Below are 21,116 nucleotides of genomic sequence, written 5' to 3' on the forward strand. Positions count from 1 at the left end.
AAAGGGAATGTATTGACAGAAATGTAATATCAAATAATTCTGGTGATATTTTCACGAGTGTGTTTCATTTTAAGTATACACATTTTTGTTTTATTTACCCTAGAATGGGCCCTTTATATTCAAATACTTTGTATTTACATCGGTTCTTCTTCTTTTTCTATGAAATATGTGATGAATAAAAATAAAAGAATACAATCATAACTCTCAATAATATATTATATAGGTATTTAGCGGGACGTTACCTGTTGGAGGCGCTGTTCGACACTACGATAGTTTGCGACCCAAAGAAGAGTGAGACGAAGAGGGAAAGAAGCACAAACGTAGAAGAAGAGTCCAGCTGTTTGCTCCTTCTGCACACACATCAGCATCTTGTTGTCATCGCTCGACGGGACCGATGTTTACGGAGAATAAGGGTAGAAGTTGTTGAAGAATACAGAGAAACAAAACTTGATGTGTTTACAGCCGTCATAACGGTAAGAAACTCGTTTAATCACAGTATCGCGACATGTATGCGTGTTTTACAGCGCTGACATTTATGAAGTGATGAGTTTCCCCTCTGGGTGCAGAACAAATGAAGTTGGCTTCAAGTAAAAACATCACTTTAATTGCATATATGATTATTAAGGCAGCTCAACATGATGAACTGAAGACTCAGGCCAACACCAACCATGTTGTTGGATGTGTTATCTCACTGCATACCACGTATATCCGGTTAAAAACTGTCCCTGAAACCCATTCTCTGTTCTGTTCACCCGCCACAGATGGCAGGTAGGGGCAGGCTGGTGCCCTGTGTGTGTCTGGGGCTGTTTGGAGTCCTGTGCTGGGTGTGGGTGTCCTTCGCCTCCTTCCCGGACGAGCGTGTCCCCCTGGAGGATCTGGAGGCAGTGGAGCATGCAGCCTTTCAGCCCCAGAGTGCTCTGTCCGACATGGAGTTTTCCTCCATCATCACTTCATACAGAGGCCCCGGCAACGTTGACCGCCGCAGCAACAAGGAGCTGCCCATCATCCTCTGGTGGACCGGGGGGCTGTTCCCGCATTTCCCCGGTGACACCGAACGCATCGACTGTGCCAGATCCTCCTGCCTGGCCACGAGTAACCGCAAGGTGCCACAAAATATGTAACCTCTCAGCATTATAATAATCATCCCAAAGTTTACTGCCAGTAATTTAGAGTTTGATCTTGAAAGGTGCAGCTCTACAAGCGGACAGCCTCCATCATCTTCTACGGGACAGACTTCAGGGCCTATGAGGCGCCGCTACCTCGTCTCCACCACCAGACCTGGGCACTGTTCCACGAAGAGTCGCCCATGAATAACTACTTCCTCTCTCACGGACCGGGAATCAGGCTGTTCAACTACACAGCCACGTTTCGCAGGGAGTCCGACTATCCCCTGAGCCTGCAGTGGCTGCCCACTCTGGACTACCTGCTGCAGCCCACAGCCGTGTCCCTGCAGGAGAAGAACCGCCTGAGGAGGGGGGGCCTGGCTCCTGTGCTGTACATGCAGTCTCACTGCGACGTGCCATCCGACAGAGACAGATATGTTAAGGAGCTGATGAAGTACATCCAGGTACAGAACAGAGGAGGTCTTTCAGGGCCATGCTTACTAACACTAATACCAAATAAGTGTAGCTGTTTCCACTTCACCGATTTATCTAGATTACCTATGTGACCAGGGACATACAATTATTCAAGTAAAGTAGCTAAGGTGCTATGATCATTTTACTTGCAATAAATAACAAGAATAACTGGAAAGGTGCTCAGAGAACACACACCAACACCCTATATTTAATGTTAAAGAAAGTAAAAACAAGAGAAAGATAATCAGTTGATAAAACGGAGGAGAATAAAATGATGTTAAACACAAATAAAACACAGTTTATGTCAAACATTCATAAAAACTTTGCGATTAATAATTTTAAAAAAATGGAATCTACCAGGCAACTATAGCAAACTAGCAAGTATAAGAGCAATGTGTTTGTTCTCCTTGGTGCCTGTTGGCCTCCAAGCAGTGACATTCTGTCCTAGTTGAGAGCTGTAATATTTTCAATGACTATTCTGGTGTCTGCTGGAATGAGCCAAAGATAAAGGAATAGTTTCAGATTCTTTGTGGTAGTAATTTGGTCATGTGTGTTTCAGTTCAATCTCACTGTTGAAAACAACATTTTCTCAAATAGTTCACATCTTTCAACAGTATTGTTTCCCATCTTTAGTGTGAATCGTGCCGTAAACACTTTTTAAAATACAGACCAGTTAGCTCGCATGCTTGAGAAATATCTAGCTGAGAGTTACGTGTACACAGGTTGGTTGGTGAAGGTAATAAACAGTGATGATGTTCTCAGTGATGTTTGTGATTTCCCACCAGTGAGATTCTAATTAGAATCTTTAATCAGGGTTTTATGAAACATTTATGCCAATAAATCTTTGTCACTGTCTCATCGGTAATTTATTCCCATATGTTTTCATTGCCCCTTCATGGTCTCAATTCTCACATATAATTCCTGTCTCTGTAGGTGGACTCTTACGGGAAATGTTTGAACAACAAGCCTCTACCTGAACATCTGGAGGACACGGGCACCGCCACCGGCGAGGATCTCCGATTCATGAACTTCGTGTCGCGGTACAAGTTCCACCTGGCACTGGAGAACGGTCTGTGTCCAGATTACATGACAGAGAAGCTGTGGCGGCCTCTGCATCAGGGCTGCGTTCCCGTCTACCGAGGCTCCTCCGTGGTGGCGGACTGGATGCCCAACGACCACTCTGCCATCATCATCGATAACTTCCCCTCACCAAAAGCTCTGGCCGACTTCCTCAAGCTACTTGACGAGAATGATGCTGAATATGCAAGATATTTGGAGTTTAAGAAGCCGAGCCGTGTAACAAACACTCGCCTGCTGGAGGCTCTGGAGACCCGCGAGTGGGGGGTAAATGACATGAGCAAACCGAACTACCTGAATGGATTTGAATGTTTCGTGTGCGACCAGGAGAATGCACGGCTGGCAGCAGAGCGGGGATATAGGAAAGCCCCCAAGAAGAACCAACCCCCTCAGACGAAAATGGCTGACAACTCTCACATGGGATGCCCCATGCCCAGCCCCGGGTACGGAGGCGTCCAAGACTTACCTGCAGAGGACGGGTGAGTTTGTCTTAAATTGCTCGCGGTGCCAGCTGGGAAATCCTTCTACCTCCTGTGTGTCAACTTGAATAACAAGCTCTTGTGGGGAGACAAATCCTCCTGTTTTAATTGTCTAATTAAAATGTTCTCTGTGATGAGTCTTATCTGTTTGTATCTGTCTGCAGATGGTTGAAAACATGGCCTCAGGATTACTGGCAGAGTCTGGACCAAGCAGAAGGGCTGGAGTCTCTGATAAGACACAACGAGTCGGACCCTTCGCTGCTGTGGAAGCACATTCAAAACATGGCTGTGAGCAGAGCCAGAGGAAAGCACTGACACAGGCCTCGGTCACAGGCTGGAGAAGGGTCCGATATCCTGCAGCCCATCTGTTTAAATGAGGGACTGAAGCAGAAATTACTGATTTCTGCACCTGAGCCAAAACTCTTTTACTCTTAGGAGCCGTTTAGCAACAGATTTAGATACTGAATTCAGCTGACGTGTTACTTTTGTCCTTTATCCCAGATTCAATAATGGGGAAGTGATGTTTCACAGTGCTATATGCCAATATTTTCAAGTAGGTTAATGACTCTAACTGCGTTGCCATCGTTGCCCTTACTCTGCCCTGTGTTGTTAACGCTAACTGCATGCAGTCTAGCTGTTCCTCGAGATGCTCATTCTCATGGGAGGCACATTTTCATTGGACTGGGGACGAGCCAAAGACTTGTCCTCTTTACTGAGGGAGTTCTACCCGACTGTGTGCGAAGACCATCAAGACTGCAGCCAGTGAACTACATTAGCTTCTTCACTGTTACCCAGCAGGTAGCTGATGGTTATTAGCTAAGGTCATATTCGTGTTCACAGCTATTTCAAGTGACTATGCAAGGAGAATATTGTTTCACCGAGGAATTGGAGGCAAATGTAAAGTTAAGCACAGCTCCCGGTGGGAAGTCACCACTGTGAGGGAGATCTCAGGAACAGCTCAGCTAATGAATTTATGTGGTGGATACTTTATTCTATCACTAACTGTATTCAGTTACATGATGCTAAAATCATCTCTATGTGCAATCATTTTTTTAAAACATACTTTTCTAAAACATGTAACTGCTTGAGACTCCAGGACAGTCTTGTGTGTCCCTTTAGACACTAACTTTGTATTATATATTTTTGACCATGCTCATATAAATCACTTTATTTTGTTAACAAGGCATCATATATGTGAACACACTGTTTTGTATCAAGAAGAACAAAGAAAGCAAACATGTAACAAAGTAATAATCTTGCATATAACTACTCAAAAAGCTAAATCATAATATTGCACCCCACTTGCCTGTTCACAGTTATATGTAGCACAGCATGTTGTACAGGCATATCCTTCATAGTCTATTGAGGAAGATACAGCTCTCACCACCAGGGAAGAAACAAACAAACACAAGCTTGTATAACATGTTTGAGAAATTAGAAATTTAACCTAATGGAAGCAAAATAAATCATATTGTTCACTATGAGAGTCTCTTTGATCACCCTAAACCACAGCAAGGTTCCAACTGAACACAGTCCAACATTTTTGCTAAAGCACAGTTCTCACTTTATATGCAAATGAACATGAAGGGAAGGGGGACGAGGATAAGAGGGACGCTGAAGAGCTCAGACAATCAGTCTAAAGCTTTGGAGTAGCAGCTCTCGCAGTGGACCTTCCCTCCGTGTAGGAACATACTGCAGAGCAGGTCTCCCATATCCTTATCACACACACCACACTGAAAAAGAATGGTGAGAATGCCATTAGAAAATGTAATTAAAAGAAAGCACAGTGCAGAGCAATGTTTTTAATCCTTGAAATTCAGTCACACTTTTTTTCCCGTTCAATAATAGACAGAAAACTGTTTTAGCGTTAGTGACTGATTAAACCAATTGTTACATGGACTGGTAATAAACAATGAGTGAACATAATTTGTGTTTTAAAAAGTAAAAGTTTTATATTCCTGGAGAAAACGCTTATCGACTGCTCTGCCAATGGACACAAAGAATAGAGTAAATAAAAAATTGTAATCCTTAAAGTTCTGAATATTTTTATAAGCCTGTACAAAGTGTTATATAAGTTATATACATAATAGTCTCAAATACTTTTAGATTGATCTTAGTTATTTAAATGATTATAGCTAGTTTTGCCGGTGTTGTAGTTATTTCTCAATAAGACAGATATTAGCACGCTGTAATAAAACTACAAACAAGACCAACGTGGAACTGATAACTACACTCAGCTTGACTGTAGGAAATATAATAACTACTGACTCTGTAGTTTGTGAGATAATATGGAGTTTCAAGTAGTTATTCTCTACTAGGCTACTCTACCTCATTTTCAATTAACGAGAAGCGTGAGCAAAATGTGGCTCCATAATATTCCTTCAGATCTGTACTGCTTGACACAGGTGTTAAAAAAATCTTACAAAATCTTCAGATTCACTTATTGAAACCTACAGGAACCCTGACGAAGCTTTGTGTAGTCAAACTGTTGAGCTACAGAGTTTCCCACTGTTTACAGGCTGGATTCTGAGCTGTGTGTAATTTTAGTATCTGTCATTCAGAAATGCTAATTTACCCCCGGGACATGTGACCATTTCCATTTTTACAGACGGCAATAAAAAGCCCAGTGCATCGGCCCAGATAGATGAATTACCTTGAAGCAGTCGGGATGACAGTTGATATTGAGGTGCTCGATGGTGATCTTAGCATCATCGCCCACAAGCTTGCCGCAGAACGTACAGCTGGATGACATGGGGCCGCTGGGGGAGATTGAGACAAGTGAGTCTGGCAGCTCATTCACACACATCTCTCGTGCAAACGCAGCCGTTCTGTCTGCTTCAATAACCTGCGACCGTTTCCTTCCCGAGTGAGGGAATTTAAGAAGTGTAAATAATCCTTTCATATCCCCGCTTAGCCTCCTAATGAGCAGGTTTGGTGGAATTTCTGCCCTGCTGCTTACACATATCTAGTTTCCTCAGAAGAGGAAAAAACAAGGCAGGGGGACCTTCAGCTTAAAGCTGGTTTAAAACTGGTTTAGGGAATAGCATTGTGGCCCGGAGTTAAGTGGAGGAGTTTGGTATCAAATCATTTGACCCACTTTGAAAACAAGAGCAACGGCTAAAAGCAAAATGTTCTCCCTGAATACCGTTAAAACATTTGAAATGCAAAAAAGATGAAGGTAAAGATGATATAGCAATCACAATACAAATGCTGAGGGGAGGAAGTGGTAGAACATAAAGAAGTCTACGTTTAAGTGGAAGCTCCTAGTCAAGTTTATGTTTTGACTTGAAAAGGCTGAAAGAAGTCCAACTGTCATTCGAAATATAATTGAGCTGGAGTCTGTAAACTGAAAGAAGTGTCGGCTGAAGCGTAAGCCTCGAAAGCAATTGGATATGAACAGTAGAACCCCATTACCTCAGATCTGAAAGATTTGAAGTGTCAGTCAAAGTATAAGGGATACATTTAGCTGGTGTCAGCTATTTTGTGAAAGTTTATTAACTACAACAATTAATAAACTTATGGCCTAAATTAAATTACTGAAGTTCATTTTTAGTTTTTAGGTTAACAAAAGCTGAAAAGAGTAGAAAGGTCAGTGGATTTGCATTGATAAACTGGGCTAGAGATTCCTTAAAGGGGATAAAGCAAAAGAAGAAGAAGAAAACAGTTTGAGGAAATTGTTTATGAAAAGAAGAAGCTGTGGGAGGTTTCAATTCTCGTTAAAAGCTGAAGAAATCAGATGTGAAACGATTTGAAGCGTCAATTGAAGCACGAGCATTGAAAGGAATTGAAATGTTAGTGGAAGTGAAACATAAATACTGTGTAAAAAAAAAAGGCAAAATCATTTAAATTGAAATCGCAAAAAAACAGGGGAAAAGTCTTCTATCTGGTTTAAACCAGGTTTAGGGAGCTGTGTTATTACCTGGGGTACGTGGAGGGGCTGCTGTAAGAGTAGCTGGTGGAGCTCGATGTCAAATAATCCAGCCCACTGTGGAAACAGGAGAAATAAGTGATTCATCACGAAAACCGTGTTTTTCAGCAGTTTCCTGTTTTCAAATCAATGCTGTTATTTGATTGTGTAAACAATGTAGCGGCCGAACCTATTGGTTTCATCTCTGGCGTTATGCGAGGACTCCTCTGAAGTATTGACGTATTCCTTCAAATACACAAACGGCCTTGAGCAGAGACAGGGGAGAGAACAACAACAGTGTGAGAAGTTGAGACAGATGTGTTTTGTCAGTTAAAACTCAAAAGTATGATCTAGTCAAATCCCTCACTTTTTGGTCTCGGGCTCCGGTGTTTGGACAGGGCGCTCTTCTTGAGTCACCGACCTGGTGTAGGTTTGATAACTGGAGACAAAGTGCAGCGGCGTTAGTCTCATGGTTCACTCACTGACCCCAGCAGCACGGTGGCTTACACAGAGGGACTCTGCATCTGTCAGACATAACTCAGGAGATCATAATTTTCTGCCATCGCTTGTTAATGGCACGCTGTTTAACGGCCCGTGATCTGACATCACTAATACGCATCATTAATCTGACATCTGGAGACTGATCATTTGGGGGGAAGGAAATGAGGGCAAATGGAGAGACAATGAGAAAAAAAAATTGTCATTTAACTTCAAGCAAGTTCAGAGTTGAGACGGGAGACGGTTGTGTGTAACCTTAGATACAGGGTTTAATAATCAACATAAACAACCGTGTTAAAACAGTCAAAAAAGATGACTGCCTTTTATTGTTGTGGCTGATAATTTCCTTCCCTTTGTTTGGAAACTCCTGCAGTCATTAAAAAACAAACGCTCCAGCAGAAAAAAGGGAGTGTTTTTATAAAAGTGAGAAAATCAGCAGACCAAATAGTTGAAACTAACACTTTGGAGAAAGTCGTCTCGCATTGTGCTGTGTCCGACAAAAACAAAAATCATAAACTTACCGATCCATAGCGGGCTCTGGCTCACCGTGTATCTCCCTGGAAAAACAGAGAAAGCTGCATTAGACTTTTCACTGGAGGCCACAGCAGTCAATAAGCTGGACGCGATCCAGCCAAGTGGATAAAGCTGATCTTTCTAACTCACAGCTCCACAGGGATCAGGGTTTATTGACCAGGTGTGGTCTGTTTTGCTTTGGCACTGCGGCACTGCCTCATCCTGAGCACCCCCTCCCGTGCATTGCAATTCATAAACAACACCTACATGCCACTCACGCCTCCCCACTCCTTCTAAACCGAACAAAGTGGGGTTTCATCTTCACAAAGCAGGGAATTCTGTTTTTTTTTTAAAGGATTTCAAAAGTTTCCCCGACCTGATGGTGGTGACGGTCGTGACTGTCTCTGTGCGTGTTTCCTTCGAGCTGCAAAACAGAGAACAACCCAGCATTAGAATAAGTCTGGCAGCACGGATGAAAAACCGTGACTGTATTAGTTTTCTTTTTTCTTTTTTAAACAAGTTGAGGAGAAGATGATTATTCTCAGAGTGAGCCGCGAGGAGCTTGTATTTAGCTCGCTTTCAATTAAATGGTTGACAGACGTTGAATGTTAAGGTGCTATAATCACATCCTGCTAAAGCGATACAAAAAAAGGAAGGGCTTTAATATGCGTTTAATGAGCTCAGCTACTGTAGAGGTACCTCTCCTCCTCCTCCTCCTCCTCTTCCTCCTCTTCATCCTCCTCTTCGTCCTCTTCTGTAGTGATGGTATAGACAGTGGGGGATGTCCACCTGTCCCATGGGGAGTCGTTCTCCTTGGACCTTGAGCACAAACAAAAGCGTGGCATCACATGATGTACGGTGACAAATTCACAATGGGTGTTGTTGGAGGGAGAAAAGAAAGAGAAGGCTGGAAGTGGATCTGTGTGTATCTCAGTTGTAACCAATATATACAGTATCTGACCTATTTTCATCAGCACCAGTGCACAATGTCTCATGGCTCGATGAATAGACGCCGCAAAAGCCTAGTTACTTCACCCACAGTGAAAGGGAAGGAGGTTATGGGAATAAAAGGAGCAGAGAGGCTTTTAACAAAACACAGATGACTTACTTTCTCTCAAACATGATCATCGTCTGTTGGTCTCCGGCTTGGTCCTCCGGTTCGGCCTCCTGGCTGAGAGGGGACGTACAGTGAAAGGCTTTTAGCGCACAATGGACAAGGACGTGGGCGCATGTAGATGAATGAACGAAAACACGGTCGGCCTCATTGTGTGTGGAAGTGTGAGAGGAAAAATCGAAGCGTGTCATCACCTCTCCTCTGTGCCGGCCTGCTGAGGTGTGATGGTGTCCCATGTGCGTGCCCATGACCTCTGAGTGCCGAGACTGAGGAGCCAAAGTGGAGAGAGAGGGAAAGAGAAGTGAGGAACGTTGTGACAGGTGGAGCACATTAGACATCGGTAATAATGTCCGCCGTCTGAGAAATAGATTTCTGCAGGTCCCCGCTTGCACGTTCAGGACACAGCTAAGCACTAGCTTGCCGGGGATTTCAGTGCATTGCCACTAATACTGTCACACACAAGGGGGGGGGGGGGGGGGTGAATAAAAGGATCATTCAAGACACAGTCACACTGCATCTAAAGACATTTCCATTTCAGTGCTGGACTGACGACTCGTTAATCATTTAGTTGAGAAGCAGTTCAATAATTTAAAGCAAAAATGGGACAATCTTCTAGTTGCGTCTTCTCAAAGGGAGGAATTCACTGCTCTACTCTGTTTAATAACCTCATCATCTGAAAGTCCGACGTTTCTGAAAAATTCCCAACAAATGTTTTTCAAAACCTTTCTGATATTTTATAGACTAAACTATTTTCACGAAAAGTACTGCTAGGCTGCTACTACCCATTATTTCCATTATTGGTTAATCTACAGATAATGTTTTTCTCCCCCAAGGAAGTTAGAGTCGTTTCCTTGTTGGCAAGATTACTTAAAAACTACTGGACGGATTTCCACGCTACTTGGTGGAAGGATGCAAAATGTTTTTTTGATATCTTAGAGTTTGTGACGGCTTGATTGAATTGAAGGGGTCTGTTGGGTCGTGATGAAGGTATGTGCTCTACTGGGCGCCAGTCTACTTTGTTTTATCGATCGAAAGTCAGTTAAACGGTAAAGAACTTATTGTAGTTTCTCACGACTTGAAGCTAATAATCCAGAATACCAAATATATTCAACATGCAGAAAATCATCACATTTAAAAGTTGGAGCTGATTATCAAAATTGTTTTCCGATTAATTTTCTGTTAAGAGCATTATCAGATTGTATCTTCTTTTTCTTTAATTAACAAAAAAACAAGTTCATCAACACTGGAAGCCATAGTTAGTCGCAGACTTATTTCACTGGCTTCATTTCAGATGAAGAGATAAAATCCCCAACGTACTGTGGTTCTGGACTCAGATCTTTGTTCTCCGTGAACGTGGCTGGTGTGCTGAAGAAATAAGGACATAAATAAGAAATCAATGCATATCAATAAGATGCACCGTCTCTAAACAGCAGATTGCTTTCTACTGATTATGAATGGATTGCCATAACGTCACAAAGTGAAGCAGCAGTAGTAAAGAGGATAAGATGCAGTAACATGTGACAAACAGAGGTTAGAGTATAGAAAAAGAGGCATTCGCATTATCATTCATGTACCTGTTGATGGAAATATCTGCGAGGGGCTGGAGCAGGTCAGAGGAGCTGCAGCAGAGAAAAGTGGCTCATAATCAGAAAGTGCTGCATTATGCATGGGGAGATGCTATCTGGCTGCCTGGAAAACAGTCACAGCTCCAAACCAATATGATTACCTGTTAGGGGATGTGGTCCCTATCGGATATGGATCAAACGGATCAGCCGAGCTGAAAAACAATTTCACACTGATTTCACTCTCAATTGTCAGCGTGGCCCATCTTGTGTCGGAGGAATTCTGATCACATTGACTCATAATGGAAAGATTTAATGCAGTTTGAATGGTAAACAGAAACACAGAGGAGCGGGGGCGGCCAGACTCAATCAAAATCAGAATGGGGATGTCTCTGACAAATGGAAAGACTATTGTGCTGCCGAATGGAGAAACAAACCTGCTCTTCACCTGAACTGAACCCTGGTCGCAGTCAATACCAATTAAACACCGAAGTCATTCATTTTGTCTGTTGTGTTTTTTAGATATTTAACCAATTCGACTTTTTATGAAAGACAATCAATATTATCTGATTAAGCACCTTACTTTGATTATTTAAAATGAATGTTTCTCACAGTTTAACCAATTGTTTAAAGTAAATTCACTCTCTCTACTCAGCATCAGTATGGGGAAAACTACTTTTTACACGCACTCACATATATATATATATATGAAATACACTGTGACACAGACATCCTAAAGCACTGGGACTCATGTGATGTGGCAGTGAACAAACTACCTGGATTCAGTAACTACTGTTGTCATATGTGAGCTCCAGGGATCTGCTTTGTCCTCTTCACTGCACAGAGGGGAGGCATAAGGAGGGAGGTACGGATGATCGGCATGAAGGGAATACAAAAAGAAAGGAAAGAGGGCAAGTAAAGGTTAGTGTTGTTCTTCTCATCCACTATTTAAAGTGCCAGTCCATTAGAAAAGCTTGGAATCTCCTGAACTATTTAACAAGCGGGAAAACCATCTGAATATAGCGCAGGCCAGACGCCCTCTGTTTGTGTGTGGTCTCGTACCTTTGGTCAGTAATAATCACAGTCCTGGTGGTTACAGTGACGGTCTCTGTGTGGCTGGTGGGCAGACAGAGCGTTAGTATGCAGTGAACCACATCTGAATAAAATGCATTTGTGAGCGGGAGCAGCTCGGAGCAGATAGTTAATTGTTTAAGAGCAGCCTGTCATCTCCCCTCTACCTTTGTGTTTCTCCTGCTGTCTCATCTGTCTGCTTCTCCTCCTCCCGCTGCACGCTGGGGCTGGCGGAGAGAAAAACAAAGCCACAATACTAATCAGTACAACAATCCCTTCTATTTCCAGCCGCGCAGCAGATAAGATGCAGCTTTTCTGTCTTCAAAGTATAACTGAGTCACTTCAAGAATCTGCCACTCTGTCCAGGGGTTAGAATAGACCGCAGGGGGTGGAGGAGTCCGGATTTATGGATTTATTAAAAATCGTCTACCTTAGGAATCTGAGATTCTCACCCCCCCCCCCCCACATTCTCCATATGTAGTGATGAAAGTGAATGGGTCTCTTTCTCACCTGCGTCTCTCTGTGTTGAATGGAATCACATCAGTAGCCAGGAGATCCAGGGCGCCGCTGGTCATCGCTGGGTCTGGCTCACTGGAGAAAACCCAGAACACCAAAGTCAAATACAACGTTTGTGCAGCAGCTCCCTTTAAAACTGGGAAAAGGTGAGTTAAGGTGATGTTCCAACTTGGATGTTTCTGTGCATGACTCTGTGTTTAGGGGAGGGCGGCACAGTGGAGCAGTGGTTAGCACTGTCGCTTCACAGCAAGAGGGTTTCCAGTTTGGAGACCCAGTTCGGCTGGGGTCTTTCTGTGTGGAGTTTGCATGTGTTTACCTGGATTTACACTGAGTATGGCTTCCAAAGACATTCAGATTGGGGTTAACTGGACACTGTAGGTGTGAATGGGAATAAGAATGTTGTCTCTATACGTCAGCCCTGCGACCCTCAGAGGATAAGCAGTGTCGATAATGGATGGATGGATGTATTCAGGGTTTGGGTGGGAGAGAGTTCTTCATTTACCTATCAAATCCACTGAGCAGATCCTGACTCCAGCGTCCTGGGCTCTGGGGAACAGGCACTGCTGCCTCCTGTGGACTGCAGTGGTGGAGAGGAGGAAGAGTAAGAGGAGGAGGAGGAGGAGGAGGAGGAAGAGGAGGACAGGATGAGCGAAGTTAGGGGGATTCAGAGAATATTTCAGAGCAGCAACAGACCGGTTGAATTAGAATAGAGGGAAATCATAGGATATCCAACAGTGCCACCTTGTGGGAAATATTCAGAGCCTTGCTTAATTGCACAATCAGTGAGAACATATTTGTTAACAAACCCATCATCGAATGCCAGGAGATCGTCTGTCATTGGCTCCGGAATGCTGAAAACTGGATCGGGCTCCTCCGCAGCTCTGCAGGAAGTAAGAGAGCAAATGAGTGCACCTGCTTTGACTAACACACACACACACACACACACACACACACACACACACAAACTACATTTTTTAAGTGCCACATATAAAGGCCAATCTGGAACACCCTCTTTAGTGAGGGGCTTTCAGGTGACTGAAACTGAGATCTGGGGTATTTTGTGATTACTCTGAAGCGAACACAGCGGCATCTTTTGGAGACTATGTGTTTTCTTGCCAGCCCTGCTATGACAGGAATGAGGAAACTGTTGGTTTTTGTACCTGCTCTCTGTGGAGTGGCTCTCTGCTGGGCTTCCTTGTTCCTTCGCCAGCTCTGGCTCATCATCCTTGAGACTACGGAGGACAAAACTCAGATTATCAGATGGCACGTTGTTAAGGCTGGAGCACGCCAGAGCCATGGTGATGATTTTCTTTTCATGTTGGATATATAGACACATATTGCTTTCATCTCTCTCTCTTTCCACTACCTGGTGGAACTTGTGGGAACGAGAGTGTCGTAAAAGGCAGCGAGGGTGTCAACTCTGGAGCTGTAAAGATAAATGGAGAACAAACACATGGTTTTTTCCATCACACACGTGAAAGGAATGAGAGCAAATATACGGCTGACACGGACAAAGAAAACACTCTGAAAGCACATTTTGAGCTTTGTTTGAGAATTTACGATATTCAAACATTATTAAGAATATTTGTGCAATCATCATGATTAATGTTTGAGGCTCATAATCACAGAGCATTGCAAAATGTTATACTGTTGGTGTGGTAGAATATACGATAAAAATCCTTCCTTAAATCAATACTTTACAAGCAAAAGTTCTGTGTTCAGACCTTATGCTTTAGAGTATAAACATTACTACCAGCTAAATGTACTTAGAGTAAAGAGTGTCAGAAACATGGCTCCTGTATCTTCATATATTTAACTACTCAGTAGAGCACATACCAAAGCCCAGCAGTCCCCTTATGAAACCACTTTAAATTCACTAGATCCAGATTTTTATTTTGATGTGCCCCAAACGGCACAAACTCGACATATCAAACCAGATATGTAACAAACTTTAAGGGTTTCCATCCTGTTACCAAATTTCATGAAAAGTCGATTGAGTAGCTTTTGCCTGATCCTGCTAAATTACTAACAACAAAAAAACGGATGGAAACATAACTTCCTTGGCAGAGGTAATAACTGGACCTTTATCACTGATGTGTTAATAATGTTGCATTTTTATATTATTTGGTGAAGGTCTAGTAGATTTTAGCTCCTAAATGCGATGTTATGTGGTTTCATTTGCAATAATCCTTAATATAAGTAGATATTAAATTGACTTATATCTGTAAAATCTTCATATACAAAATTGAGTTAAAGTGTAAATGTTTTTTTGTCTGAAGTGTAGAGTTGGAGAATAAAATTGCAAATACTCAAGTATAAGTTTAAGTATAGACTGAAGTCATTACTTTCCACCACTAATGCTGAGCTACAACACAGATATTAGTTGGTGAGAATCTGACCTTGTCATGGGAGAAGGTTTAGATTGTGGTTCAGGTTCTTCTTCAGGTTCTGTCATCACTGTGATCGTTGTTACTGTAGACACTGGAGCAAGGGATTCTGGGAAAGTTGAAGTCAGGGCAGGGGACAATGGAGCAGGGGATTTGGGGACAGTTGAAGTCGGGGCAGGGGACAATGGAGCCGGTGATTTTGGGAAAGTTGAAGTCAGGGCAGGGGACAATGGAGCGGGGGATTTGGGGACAGTTGAAGTCTGGGCAGGGGACAATGGAGCCGGTGATTTTGGGACAGTTGAAGTCAGGGCAGCGGACAATGGAGCCGGTGATTTTGGGACAGTTGAAGTCAGGGCAGGGGACAATGGAGCAGGGGATTTGGGGACAGTTGAAGTCGGGGCAGGGGACAATGGAGCCGGTGATTTTGGGACAGTTGAAGTCAAGGCAGGGGACAATGGAGCCGGTGATTTTGAGACAGTTGAAGTCAGGGCAGGGGACAATGGAGCGGGGGATTTGGGGACAGTTGAAGTCGGGGCAGGGGACAATGGAGCCGGTGATTTTGGGACAGTTGAAGTCAAGGCAGGGGACAATGGAGCCGGTGATTTTGAGACAGTTGAAGTCAGGGCAGGGGACAATGGAGCGGGGGATTTGGGGACAGTTGAAGTCAAGGCAGGGGATAATGGAGCAGGGGGTTTGGGGACAGTTGAAGTCGGGGCAGGGGACAATGGAGCCGGTGATTTTGGGACAGTTGAAGTCAAGGCAGGGGACAATGGAGCCGGTGATTTTGGGACAGTTGAAGTCAGGGCAGGGGACAATGGAGCGGGGGATTTGGGGACAGTTGAAGTCAAGGCAGGGGATAATGGAGCAGGGGGTTTGGGGACAGTTGAAGTCGGGGCAGGGGACAATGGAGCAGGGAATTTTGGGACAGTTGTCGTCGGGGCAGGAGACAATGGAGCAGGGGATTTTGGGACAGTTGAAGTCAGGGCAGGGGACAATGGAGCGGGGGATTTTGGGACAGTTGAAGTCGGGGCAGGGGACAATGGAGCGGGGGATTTTGGGACAGTTGAAGTCAGGGCAGGGGACAATGGAGCAGGGGGTTTTGGGACAGTTGAAGTCAGGGCAGGGGACAATGGAGCCGGGGGTTTTGGGACAGTTGAAGACAGGGCAGGGGACAAACGAGCAGGGGATTCTGGGACAGCTCGAGCTGGAGTGGTTGATACCAGGTTTGGTAAATCAGGGGTGATTTTAACCAGAGAGGTGTCGGTCTGATCAGAAACATCGGGCTCCTTAGGTTCTGGCTCCTTATGAACTGCTTCTACTAACACTGGGATGAGTTCAGGGAGCGGTGTGGCCACCTTGGTGCATCCCGGCTTCAAGCCTTCAAACGGGTTCTTCTGCGTCACAGACACTGGAGTGGGATCTTCTTTCAAAAGGTGCGGTAGCGGCCCCAGAACCTTCGGAGCCACTGGCTCATCAGCGGCGGTTTTCACGTTTGTTTCCTCACTGTAAACAAGACAGACGATGAATGAAACTGTACAGAAATCACTTGTTCCACTGGAAATGGAAAGGCAGGACCTACATTCCCCTGGGTCTGGCCGTCGGGGCGGGGGCGACGTATGCGACGGGGCTGGGGGAGCTGACAGGTGGTGGCGTCTTGGCTTCCTCATCGTCATCTACAATCTCAACCCTGCACATTTGCAGCCAAGCACACGTGCATGAAAACATGCGTGGAGACGAAACACATATTAAATCAAACATCAGACATTCACAGATTTGCCAGATTTTAATATATGAGAGGGAGCCTTTACCTTTTCGCCACAAATGATACATTGTTGATGACCGGCGAGGTGTCAGCGGCTTTGTCAATCAACCTGAGGGTTTTCATCACACAGCTTTTATAAGCACCTTCATACATTCTCATCATATGTGAGTGAAAAGAGCAATTTCCTGATGCGTTTTACCTTTTTTAATGCTTTTTAACTCACTTCTTTTATGATTTAAGAATCCCAGTAACAGGTTGAGCGTTAAGATTAGCATAAGGAGACACAAGACAAAGAGTACGTACTCAAATTTCTTAGCAGCAGAGAGCACGTAAGACCGCTGCCTGACTGAAGACGTCTTCAGAACATTGCTGGCTGCCTCCGTCCTGCGAGATAAATCATTATGATGTTAATGTAATCTCTTGGGGGGGGGGGGCATGCGACTTCAAATTGGATGGCGTTCTTTGTGCGAGGGGGAGTCTCACCGTTTCTCCTGCTCCTCATTGCTCAGAAGGTCCTCCTGGTTCTCTGAAGTGGGCCTCACCGTGTGGGGGGCTCTGAGGGACAGAAACACACACACACACACACCTAATGAAAAAACATTATCACGCAGCTGCCAGCCGCTCACCGGGAATCTTATTTGTGCACGCTCACATTCTCTTGTAGCTCTCCGAGGCTTTTTTGTTGAATTGCGTCGTTCCACTGCAAGAAAGAGCAACGAGTATGAGAGGGAATCTGAGGGGTCAGTGAGAGTGCATCAGCAGCCACTGTGATCGCTGCTCATTCAGGTGAGAGAAGCTCTTACCTTGAGCCGTTGGATGTGGGCGATGATTCAGTCTTCTCGTCCAGTTTAGTGAAAATGCCTCTGAAGGACAAAACAAAAAGTGTGAATAGACAGATACTTTTTTCTCTCTATAAATAATCTATGATTTCATTACAAAAGGTCCCCTGAAGTGCAGTTTTCAAATCCCAGATATTCCAGCTATGCTGTAAAAACAAAAACTTGAAATTGCTCGGGCGAATTCATGTAATGTTAAGTTTCATTGGTCAGGTTTCCATCCATTCATCATATTTGGAGGCAAAACACGTTTTTGGAAGCTTTGACCGAGTTACAAACAGGGTCTCCTGATCATTTCTGCAGGGGTTGGTATCCTCTCATCGCACCTCAAGGGAAACATGACACCCTATAGGTGAGTGTTCAGTCGAATAGAGGACAGAAACTCTGGGGTTGTAGTAATGACACATTTAGGCGTCTGTGGTTCAAGAGGTAAAGCGGGTCATCCACTAACAACAAGGTCGGTGGTTCAATCCTCGGCTCCTTGTGCAAGGCACTGAACTCTAATTGGCCTCTGACAGCGTGTGAATGATGTGTAGTATAAAAAGTCAATAAGAACCTTTTACTTTTAAGATATCATTTAGGAAATATAAAGTCAATGGTGAGTGAGAAATACTGTCTACACGTGGAACCAACTAAGTCCCTGCAGCCTGGAGCACTAGAATTATTAGTATAAGTAGTTATAATGACTTAACCAATAACTTTAATTATATAGCACTTTTCAAAACACAGCGACAAAGTGCTTAACAATAACAAAGACAACAGATCAAATAAAAGGACAGAAATAAAATAAATTAAAAGTTCAGATGAAATCACAAAGAGCTCTCTGATTAAAGTTCGCTCTGAGTTACTTCTACCAGTATTAATAAACTAATAGATCAACGAACAACTCAAATAAAATCAGGGGAGGCTTTTCAGTAGAGTTGTGTGTCACTGACTGCCAGTTTTATTTCCTCAGGCAGGTCAGAGCCTCTGGGCCCTGACTGCAAAGGCTCCTCTACCAGAGGATCACAAGCTACGCAAAGGCTCATCCGGGATTAAAAGGTCTAAATTCCAAAGAAAATCAATCCTAAAACAAACAGGGAGCCAGTGTAACGTGGTTAAAACAGGCGTTATATGATTCAAACTATTTGTTCCTGTTTGAACGGCTGAGTTTTTAATAATCTCAAGTCGTTGCAGCATTTTTGATTCAGGCACGAATGTTGCAATCCTCAAGGCGCGAGGAGATAAAAACCTGTCTGACAGTTTCTGCATCTTTATCATTTCAAATGGGTCCGAAAAACATCACAAAACAATGCTAAGTATGAAAGATAAATGATCACAACAAAAGATAAGATCCCCAAAAAAAGATTGAGTTGCCATTGAAATTCTGAAATCTAGAGTAGTAAGTTGTTTGAGCAGTCCCCTTCCCTTCTGATTTTTTACAGTGTATTAATTCACGTTTATAGTTTCCACAGAGTGACCATGAACTGTAAAAGTTCTGTTTATTCCTTTGCTGTCTCCAAAAACACAGAGACACAAATATCACCGGCCAGACGTGTTTATGATGAGAACACTTACCTGATCAGATATCCTGACGTTGGCGCTCTAGGTTAAAAACAGAGACTCGTTATCAGCACAATCATTGTTTGGTTGCAGGTTTCACAGTGAGCTACAGAGAAACTGCATGGGTGACATCAGAAACCGGTGTTTACCTCTCGGCGTCAGGCTTGTTGGGCGGCAGCTCGGGCTTTGTCGGCGAAGGCCCTGGACTGGTCTCGATGGGGGCTCCATTCACACGGTTGGCCCTCACCTCTGCCAGCCTGCATGGATGCACAGCCACTTTGGTTTAGTCATCACGGTGAACTTGAGAAATGGATGTGAGGATGTGATGAAGCTGAGCTAGTCACGTGGTCTTACCAGGGTTTCACCTCCTCCTCAGCTTCGGCCTGAGGTTCACTGGTGCGCTGCAGCCAGCTGCCATCTCCCTTCAGCTTGGTCCGCACTTTGGTGGTGGAAAATACAGCTGCTCTGTTCCCCTCTGAGACACACACACAGACACACACATCATCCACCTACACACCATCTGAGATAACCCTATAGCCTGCATCATGTGATACCATGCAGGATTTTCAGTCCTCCTTTGGGCCAGATCATCAACCACTTGGGCTTTTTCTTTAAATTAGGGCCATTACAGAGTTTACATTCAACAGCCCGGTGTGGAGACGCGCCCTCGGCTCTGAATGGGGGAACAGCTCATCTCACATTGACGTTCCCATCAGATCAGTCATCGTGCTCACCTTTTGACATGTTTCCTCTTGAGGTTTCTCTCCCGCCTTGCTTCTGTTTAATTTACACGCCCCCTAAAACAACGACAGAGATCACGGTTAAAAGAAAAGATTCCAAGAGCGGAATGAAATTTGTCACAAGACACAGTCACAGTTTCAAAATGTCTCTCGCTCCCTCCCAGTAGGAAGCATGTGCTCTGTAAAGCATTCCTCGGTCTCATCATTTAGACATGTAGATCAGCCTGTCCTACCACTTTCCAAAAAACAAAAGAAAATTCTTCAGTTTCCTAAAAATGAATGGGGGACAACCACACACATATTACCGTTTATCTTTGCATACAAAATATACCCACACAGACTGATTTACGAGGGTGGAAAAATACTGCCTCCTTTCACTCGTCTAAATGACTTGATTTTGTTGACATTTCAAATGGACTGCTTAAAGGCAAACACACTCCTCCAAGGACTTCAGGAAGAGAAAAGACAATATTAATGAAACACTGACGAGTGTCACCTTATCTGAAAAGCACGAGCGGACTTTAGCTCATGCAAAAAGAGTGCTGCCGATTTCAGGATGCAAATTCAACTATAACTCCGGAGGGCTGTTAATTCACTCCTTCTAATGCACATAGACTCAACATCTCTTAAGGATATGAATGTTGGGGATAGAGCAAATACACAGAGAGCTCAGAGAGCATATTTATCCTGGGTTTAACACATCAGTAAACACACACACACACACACGACAAATGATTAATGGAGAGCAATAATGGCCTTTTGGGCGAGGACAGAGCGGGAGAGACAGCTAAAAAACCCACGAAGAAGAGAAAACCCACTGAAAAATGCTGACTGAACACTTTTCACACACTCTCACACTTAATGCTGATCACAGAGAATCTTAAATACAGAAAAAGGGTCCAGATAATTTGTATTTACATCATCACAAACGTCTGCCTACCTGTGATCACTTTCCACCCAGCAGAGCAAAGTCCATGCAGTTCAGCTGAGAGTCAGTGGCTGAGTGTGTATGTGTGTGTGTGTGTGTGTGTGGGAGTGGAGGGAAAGTATTCCTCTGTCTGACAGGTGCCTCGGTCCCTGAGCTGCTGTGAACAAGTACGGGCGTATGAGCACTAACAAGCCCAGCCAGTCAAGGAAGTTAGACGTGGGGTGGAGCAGAGTGTTTGTCTCTGCCTCTGTGTGGGTGTGTGTCTGTTTGTGTGTGTGTGTGTGTGTGTGTATGTGTGTGTGTGTGTGTGTGTGTGTGTGTGTGTGTGTGTGTGTGTGCATGCATGCAGCAGAGGTTGCTAAGAACTCACTTTTTGTTTACTACATCGGTGCTTTGTTCTTTGGGAGTAGGTAAGCGAGCGTATACCTGTCGTACAGGTGGCTGACAATCAGCTCCGAGAGCAAGCGGGGCCGAGGGAAGGCAGAGCGACGACAGGGCCGCCTGCGTAAGTGAAGCAAGTCGCAGCAACATCTCCTGTGGGAGCTCGGCTCTCACGCTCACTGGGTAGGAAAAGCCAGGCAACAGCGCACATCATTAAAATGAGATC

The 21,116-nt window shown here is 44.1% G+C and overlaps 2 protein-coding genes across 5 annotated transcripts; one reads left to right on the forward strand and one right to left on the reverse strand.

Moving 5' to 3' along the window:
- The first annotated feature begins 4 nt into the window (after positions 1-4).
- fut11 (fucosyltransferase 11 (alpha (1,3) fucosyltransferase)) lies at positions 5-4,614 on the forward strand. 2 transcript variants are annotated; one of them, XM_053428131.1, is made up of 5 exons: positions 5-473; positions 762-1,103; positions 1,193-1,567; positions 2,511-3,133; positions 3,298-4,614. In XM_053428131.1, exons 2-5 carry the CDS (start codon positions 762-764, stop codon positions 3,446-3,448), a joined length of 1,491 nt encoding a protein of 496 aa, XP_053284106.1. In that variant the 5' UTR covers positions 5-473; the 3' UTR covers positions 3,449-4,614. The 2 variants fall into 2 exon arrangements, with proteins under 2 accessions (XP_053284106.1, XP_053284105.1); XM_053428130.1 differs by having other exon boundaries at positions 6-473; positions 1,187-1,567.
- On the reverse strand, positions 4,287-20,729 carry znf185 (zinc finger protein 185 with LIM domain). 3 transcript variants are annotated; one of them, XM_053428129.1, is made up of 34 exons: positions 20,522-20,728; positions 19,576-19,638; positions 19,196-19,316; positions 18,991-19,098; positions 18,857-18,883; positions 17,267-17,326; positions 17,116-17,163; positions 16,947-17,018; positions 16,767-16,847; positions 16,510-16,572; positions 16,281-16,388; positions 15,879-16,204; positions 14,714-15,653; positions 13,681-13,740; positions 13,475-13,546; positions 13,121-13,195; positions 12,817-12,891; positions 12,309-12,389; positions 11,966-12,025; positions 11,790-11,843; positions 11,504-11,563; positions 10,892-10,942; positions 10,740-10,784; positions 10,483-10,530; positions 9,360-9,431; positions 9,160-9,222; positions 8,751-8,870; positions 8,428-8,475; positions 8,060-8,095; positions 7,408-7,479; positions 7,231-7,305; positions 7,053-7,118; positions 5,787-5,892; positions 4,287-4,866 (listed from the first exon to the last, which is right to left on the reverse strand). In XM_053428129.1, exons 2-34 carry the CDS (start codon positions 19,583-19,585, stop codon positions 4,765-4,767), a joined length of 3,405 nt encoding a protein of 1,134 aa, XP_053284104.1. In that variant the 5' UTR covers positions 19,586-19,638; positions 20,522-20,728; the 3' UTR covers positions 4,287-4,764. The 3 variants fall into 3 exon arrangements, with proteins under 3 accessions (XP_053284104.1, XP_053284103.1, XP_053284102.1); XM_053428128.1 differs by having other exon boundaries at positions 8,428-8,477; positions 8,756-8,870; positions 14,714-16,204; positions 20,522-20,729; XM_053428127.1 differs by having other exon boundaries at positions 14,714-16,204; positions 20,522-20,729.
- Positions 20,730-21,116: the final 387 nt, after the last annotated feature.

This window comes from Pleuronectes platessa, chromosome 8, assembly GCF_947347685.1.
Source record: "Pleuronectes platessa chromosome 8, fPlePla1.1, whole genome shotgun sequence".
Taxonomy (NCBI): domain Eukaryota; kingdom Metazoa; phylum Chordata; class Actinopteri; order Pleuronectiformes; family Pleuronectidae; genus Pleuronectes; species Pleuronectes platessa.

Excerpts from the sequence above, each read along its gene's own strand:
- fut11 (XM_053428130.1), top strand. The coding sequence starts at position 762 with ATGGCAGGTAGGGGCAGGCTGGTGCCCTGTGTGTGTCTGGGGCTGTTT. Across the intron at positions 1,104-1,186 it reads TGGCCACGAGTAACCGCAAG|GTGCAGCTCTACAAGCGGAC; the intron begins GTGCCACAAAAT and ends TGATCTTGAAAG. Across the intron at positions 3,134-3,297 it reads GACTTACCTGCAGAGGACGG|ATGGTTGAAAACATGGCCTC; the intron begins GTGAGTTTGTCT and ends ATCTGTCTGCAG.
- znf185 (XM_053428127.1), bottom strand. Across the intron at positions 17,327-18,856 it reads ACGTCAGGATATCTGATCAG|AGGCATTTTCACTAAACTGG; the intron begins GTAAGTGTTCTC and ends TTTGTCCTTCAG. Across the intron at positions 12,026-12,308 it reads TTCAACACAGAGAGACGCAG|CCCCAGCGTGCAGCGGGAGG; the intron begins GTGAGAAAGAGA and ends TCTCTCCGCCAG.